A 7215-nucleotide genomic window follows, 5' to 3' on the forward strand; every position below is an offset into this window, starting at 1 on the left:
GTCTTTAACAAAGCTGTCTTTATGTGGACTAGTTGCCACATTTTCCCATAATTGTGACTGAGCTGCAAAGATATATGAAGCACTTTGAGAAATCCTGAGGTTGCATAACGTACTTCTCAAAAAGTACAAGCCTGGCCATTTCTCTTTGCTGGGATAGGAAGTTCCAACTTGAGTCTGCATATATAGTCTACTATTTACATATTGTTGAGCATATCCTTATTTTGTACAAACTATATTTTCATAATGATTAAGTGAATTGTTTTGTTTGGTTGTTTAGGTGCACCCGAACCCAGACCGATCACCTCATCTTCGACTAAAATTGTATGAATTTGCAGGAAAAATAGTTGGGAAGTGCTTGTATGAATCTGCTCAGGGTGGAGCTTACAAACAGCTAGTCTGTGCACGCTTTACTCGTTCATTCTTGGCACAAATTATTGGACTCCGGATGCACTATAAGGTAATGAGTGTTTATTAGTTAATGTGCACTTTGTGGCTTTTGAATACATTTGATATTTAATCAGATGTTACACTGTAACACTGAACGATCATTGGTCTGAAATTTGAACTCTGTTTTTCTCTCTCAGCAGACACTGTCCCTGACAGACTGAATATTTTCCAATGTTTACTGCTTTTATTTCATATTCATAGCATCCGTAGTATTTTGCATTTTGTTTCAGGTCAATCTGAAAATCATACTCAACTTGATGTAAAGGCATTTTCAATTTAGAAAATATTTATGAAAGTATGGATGCTGGCAATCTGAAATAAAAAGAAAACAGAAATTGCTGGAGAAACTCTCAGATTTGTCTGCATCTGGAGAAAAGGGATGCAGTTTCAAGTCCAGTGGCTCTTCTTCATTCCAACAAAGTCATGGGACTCAATGGTAATTCTGTTCTCTTCTCCACAGATGCTACCAGACCTGCTGCATTTCTCCAGCACTTTAAGCTCACAAAGATTTTGAGTTGTCCAACAGTGATTTGTTGTGAAGTGGTATAGTGCCTCATTTGGTTCCTTTCTTTTCATTTCTTCTCTTCATCCACCAGCACCAATGCCCATTCACTCTACAATCATCCCTCCTAAGTCCAACAAAACTCAGGCCTAAACAAACAAGGAAAACTACAGATGCTGGAAATCAAAAACAAAGTCAGCAATTGGTGGAAAAACTCAGCAGGTCTGGCAACATCTGTGAAGAGAAAATAGAGTTAACAGAGAACCGTTCTGAAGAAGGGTCACTGGGCCCGAAATGTTAACTCTGCTTTCTCTCCACGCTGCCAAAACTCAGACCTACGTGATGTTTGCCAGGCAGGCTTTTTCATTCTGACACTGCACTTGATTGGATTTCCTTTCTCTCAATTCTTTCTTCATGCTTAAATTGTTTTCAGATACCATTGAAACAAATAGTTGTCTCAAGGATGGAGCTACAGATTATTCAGGGACTGAGTGAAACATCAGATGAAAGCATTAGTGTAAAAAAGCTTTTTGTTAGTTATGCTGAAATGTAACCTTAAATTTCTGCTTAAATTGCTGAAGTCCATGAAACTTGAAAATATAATGGATGGTCTGTTGGAAACCTATCTGCGTTTTAATGGTAGGTTTCTTGCTCGTTACTTTATACTCTATATTTTATCTGACTTATCCATTACCTACTGGCTGGATGTTGGCACAGATTATAAATGTAGGGCACTGCTCACGCTAATAGGAGAGGAAACGAAATCAGAAATTTGCCCTTGTAATAGTGTCAGTGGCCCAGAAAGGGGTATGAAATAGCATTTTCACTGTTCATGTCTTTATTCCTTTCCCAAGTGCCAAAATGTTGCTTGTGTGATTACAGTTTATGAACCATCTCTGTCCTGTCCTCTCTGCTTGCAGTATTTTGCAACAGATGATCCAGAATTCTACAAGAGTAAAGTATGTTACATCTTGAAAAATGATGTGAGTGAAATGGACCTCGTTTTTGCTGAGGAAAAATACGACAAGTCGGGACATTTGGAGAAGGTAGTGTTCAAGAACTTCACTTGTTTAGATCTGAATAAAGTTTCATGTTATGCCATGTTGCTGACTAATGTTAACCATTTGGTGGCTAGAGATCAGGTGAGGAGGTAAAGCCCTTTCTTCTCATTGAGGATATTCTCCATCTTGTATACAGCACTACCACTAAGCAAAATTGGTCAGATATTGAACAGACCTAACTGACAGAATAAAAACCGAAAGAACTGCCACACCTCATGGCACCTTCCGTTGTAACCACAGAAGGTGTAACACCTGTACATTTACTTCCTCCCTCCTCAGTATCCAAAGGCTCAAACACACCTTCCAGGTGAAGCAGCACTTTACCTGCACTTCACACAATCTAGTCTACTGCATTTGCTGTCACAATGTGGCCTCCTCTACATTGGGGAAATGAAGCAGAGACTGGGTGACTGCTTTGCAGAACACTTGCATTCTGTTCGCAAAAAAGACCCTGAACTTCAGTTGCCTGTCACTTTAATACACCACCCTGTTTCCTGGCCAACATCTCTGTCTCTGGCTTGTTGCAGTGTTCCAGCAAAGCTCAGCACAAACTGGAAGAGCAACACCTCATATTCTGCTTGGGGACCTTACAGCCTTCTGGACTCAATATCGAGTTCAATAACTTTGGGCTTGAGCTCTCCCGTGTCTTTACCCCGACCCCACACACCGAGCGTTGAATTCACATAGTCTGCTGTTACACACCACCCATTGTTAGCCACGAACAGTCCCCATTAATAGCTATTCATCTTCCTAGCCAGATTGTTATTCTCTCCTTTGTCTGTCGAACCGCTCTTCTCTCTCTTTTGGATGCATCCCCACCTATCATTTACACCTCCCCCCCTCCCCCACCCTATCGTCTGCATGTAAACCAACATTTTCCTAGCTACCATCAGTACTGAGGAATGGTCACTTGACCTGAAACGTTAACTTTGATTTCTTTGCACAGATGCTGCCAGACCTGCTGAGCTTTTCCAGTAATTTCAATTTCTAACTGACAGAATGTTATGTCTTCTGAGGGGAATTGAAAGCATGAATAGGGAGGTTGTGCTTCAGTTATACAAGGCATTGGTGAGACTGCATATAGTGTATAGTACTGGTCACTGTACCATGTAAGGGATGTTAAAATGTAGGAAGCAGTTCTGAGAAGGTGTACTACACTAATATCTAGAAAAGCTAGACAGGCTAGACCTGTATCCTCTGGAGTTTAGAAGAGTCAGAGATAATTTAATTAAAATATATAAGATTCTAAGAAGCCTTCATCGGGTAGATATGGAAGGATCTAGAATTGGGGCCATAGTTTTAAAATAACAGGTCTCCAATTTAAAATAGAGATGAGGAAATTTTTTTTGTGTTGAGAGTTTTTGGAATTTCCTTCCTGAAAAGGTAATGGATGTAGAATCCTTTAAATATTTTAAGGCAGAGGCAGACAGATTTTTGAATACAGAAGAGGTATGCAGGAATGTAGAAAAGGGGTTAAAGTCAGGTCAGCCATGATCTTATTGAATAGTGGAACAGGCTTGAACAGCTGAGTAGCCCGGTTTCTGTTTCTTGTTCAAGTGCTAATAACCATTGTCTGCAGCCTCATAAGGTAGCATAATTCTTTCTTCACCACCACCAGCGCCAACCCCCCCTCCCCCAACCAATCATTACCATTAAACCCGGTTCAGTGAAGAGTGCAGGAGGTCATGCGACTGACAGCACCAAGTATACCTAAAAATGAGATGTCATCCTGGCGAAGCTGCCACATAATACTAAAAGCATGCCAAGCAGTGGAAAGCAGCGTGCTATAGATAGGGCTAAGCAATCCCTTGACCAACCAATCAGATGTAATCTCTGCAGTCCTGCCACGTCCAGTCATAAATGTTGGTAGACACTACAGGAGGTGGAGACTCCGTAAATATCTCCATCTTCAACAATAGGGGAGTCTAGCACGTAACCTCAAGAGAGAAGGCTGAAGTATTTGCATCCATCTTCAGAAAGAAATGACAAATACATGATCTATCACAACCACCACCAGCATTCTGTGTAATTTCCTTACCAGCTCTGTGAGCCTCCAAGTCCCACATGCAGCAGGACTTTCAGATCGGCTGACACGGTATGCTGTGTGAGATTATTGGAGCAGTTGCCTGCATGTGCAGCCACACAGCTAAGAAGAAGCATTGACTGCAGCATTAAAGATGTCAAGAAACAGCTGGTAATATGGGATATTGCAAAGGTTGTGGGCCGTGATAATATTCCAACAATAGTACTGAAGGTTTGTCCTCCAGAATTAGCTTCGTTCCTAGCCTACCTGGTCCAGGCCAAGTGCAGCAATAAATTCATCCCAAAACTGTGGAAACTTGACCATTTATATCCTGTGCTCAAAAAGCTGGTCACATCCAACCTAACCAATTATCACCCAATCAGTCTACTCTTGATAATCAACAAAATGATAGAAAGGGGAAAGTGACTGCCCTTGACATCAAGGCAGCATCTGACCAAGTATGGCACCAAGGAATCCTAGCATAACTGCAGCGAATGGGAATTGGGGGGGAAAACTGTCCACTGGTTGGTGTCATACCGATCACAATGCAAAACGGTTGTGATCATTGGAGGTCAGTCATTTCAGATCCAGAACATCTCTACTGGAGTCCCTCAGGACAGCGTCCTGGGAGCAACCATCTTCAGCTGCTTCCTGAATGACCTTCCTCCATCATGAGGTCAGAAGTGGGGATGTGCTCTGACTGCATAATGTCCAGAACCTTTTGCGACTCCTCAGATACTGAAGCAGTCCACGTTCAAATACAGCGACCTAAACCACAGCCAGCTGGTGTTGTCTAAGCTAACATTCACACCACAAGTCCAGGCAATGACCATCTCCAACAAGAGCGAATCTAGCCATTGCTCCTTGATGTTTAATAACATTACAATTAACTGAATCCTGTCATTGTCAACATCCTGTGGAATTGAGAACAGGTCAGTGGCTAGGAATTCTGGTGTGTAATTCACCACCTGACTGAGTGGCTGTCCAGCATCTACAAGGCAACAGCCAGGAGTGTTGTGATTGAATACTCCCGTTTGCCTGGATGAATGTAACTTCAACAATGCTTAAGAAGCTGACACAATCCAGGACAAATCAGCTTGTTTGATTGGCACAGCATCCACAAAATTCAACATTCAACTTCCTTCACCAACAATGCACAATGGCAGCTGTGTGTAGTGTCTACAAGGTGCACTGTAAGCAACTCATCAAGGTGACTCTGACAGCCCCTTTTCAATGCATGACCTTTACCACCAGGAAGGACAAGGGTAGCAGATGCAGAGGTGCACCACCACCACCACCTCCAGGGCAATTAGCAATGGGCAATAAATGCTGGCCCAGCCAATGATGGCCACGTTCCATGAGCAAATGAAAAGAAGTTAAACAGAGAATTGTGACTTAGAATGCACTTCTAAAAAAGTGCAAAAGTGGTAACTTGCAAAAGGGACTTGTTAAGTGTGGAGCATTGGGAAAAGATCATGAGGGTGAGACCAATTGGGTGTTGTCTGCCCCACCTGTGCCTGGTTTTCTTTTGTGGAGTTTCATTCTGTCATTCTTCAGACCGGCTGCAACAAATTGTATCTAATAGTCCCAACTGCAGCCGAAGTGAAGTAATTTTTAAGTTCATTGTTCTTGCATTGTGTTGTATCTAAAGGCATAGAATATAAGCGTGGATTTCTTATTTTTACTTCTGTTTGCTAACTTTTACAGACATGATATTTGAATGACAGTCACTTGGGTATAAATATTATCACTTCGTTCCGAGATTACTGTATTTGAGACACCTTATTTTAATCAGTTCCTTAGATCATGAAACATGCTTTTATGAATCCTGTTATGTTTCTACGTTGTGGGTTCTGACTTGAATCTTAACCTCTGGCTGATTCTCCCTCCCGGCACCTTATCCTGGTACCTTGGAAGCAACACAGAATCCTCGAATTAGCATCGACTGGGCCAATGAAGGAAAGAGGTTCCACATATTCTTTCTTAGGTGACTACTTTGAGATTGTTCATTTTCTATCCTTTCAGGTTGTAGAACTGATAGCTGGAGGTGCACAGATACCAGTAACCAATGACAACAAGATATTCTACCTGAACATGTTAGCACAGTACAGATTGGCCAGTCAGGTGCGGCAAGAAGTGGAGTATTTCCTTAAAGGTATGATACTGCTCCTAGTGAGCAGTGATGGAAGATTAATAGAAATGAAGCCAGAATATGTCCTTGTTGTGGAATCCTGTTTTTTTTAAGTAGGCAAAACATAATCATAATGTTTAACACAAGGACCTGAGATTGCCCTTTGCCCTTTGTTCATGACCCAATATTTCCTTTTCTTTGCTTATACATTTACATTTTTGTTCTTCTAGTCCCTATGAGCTTGCCAACAGTCTTCTCAGGAAAAAGCAACATGGTCTTGGCTTTTGCAGGTGTCTGCTGAGAGATGTAAGACAGTCATCTCTGATAAACCACCAAACAGACCTTTATTTTGAGGACGACATACTGTTGATGCTGGCCACCATACTAACAGTCCTTGTGTTCTAGGATAGTCCAACCCACTTGTTTATCAAATAAAAACTGAAAGAACTGCAGATGCTGTAAATCAGGAATAAAAACGGAAGTTGCTGGAAAAGCTCAGCAGGTCTGGCAGATCTTCACAGATGCTTCCAGACCTGCTCAGCTTTTCCAGCAACTTCTGTTTTTGCATTTGTTTATCAACTTCTGTGTGAAGTAGTTAAATCTAAATTGTATTCACCTTCTCTCTTCTGAGTTGACATCCATGCATTTTGAGCCACAGTAAACTGATAAAAGTAAAATGACTTGAGAAATGAGAGATTTCTTCCAAAGGGAGAATAAAACTAATTTTAAAAATTTTGTGAAGACACATATTACAGGAGAGTTCTGTAAATATTTGTGATCTAACTATTAGATCAGGCAGGTAGCAAATGTTTCTTTTAATACAGGAGCTGCTACCTCCTCCATCCTGGGCACATATTCAGAGAGTGGTGGGCGTGTGGAATGCGCTGCCGGCAGTGATAGTGGAATCAGATACTTTAGAGACTTTTAAGCGACTCTTGGATCGGCACATGGAAGATAGTAAAATGTAGGATATGCAGGGTAGATTGATCTTAGTAGGATAATAGGTCAGCACAACATCGTGGGCTGAAGGGCCTGTACTGTGCTGTACTGT

The 7215-nt window shown here is 41.5% G+C and overlaps 1 protein-coding gene across 1 annotated transcript; it reads left to right on the forward strand.

Annotated features, from left to right (window-relative positions):
- Positions 1-261: 261 nt before the first annotated feature.
- On the forward strand, positions 262-6188 carry LOC125482146 (apoptosis-resistant E3 ubiquitin protein ligase 1-like; the record flags this gene model as incomplete). The annotated part of the gene is made up of 3 exons (XM_048594143.1): positions 262-457; positions 1870-1995; positions 6059-6188. Coding segments are annotated over exons 1-3 (268 nt in total), but the record flags the coding sequence as incomplete, so codon positions are not given.
- Between the last annotated feature and the right edge of the window lie 1027 nt (positions 6189-7215).

The sequence above is a fragment of the Rhincodon typus genome, unplaced genomic scaffold, assembly GCF_021869965.1.
Source record: "Rhincodon typus isolate 14 unplaced genomic scaffold, sRhiTyp1.1 hic_rhity00006362, whole genome shotgun sequence".
In the NCBI taxonomy this organism is placed as follows: Eukaryota; Metazoa; Chordata; class Chondrichthyes; order Orectolobiformes; family Rhincodontidae; genus Rhincodon; species Rhincodon typus.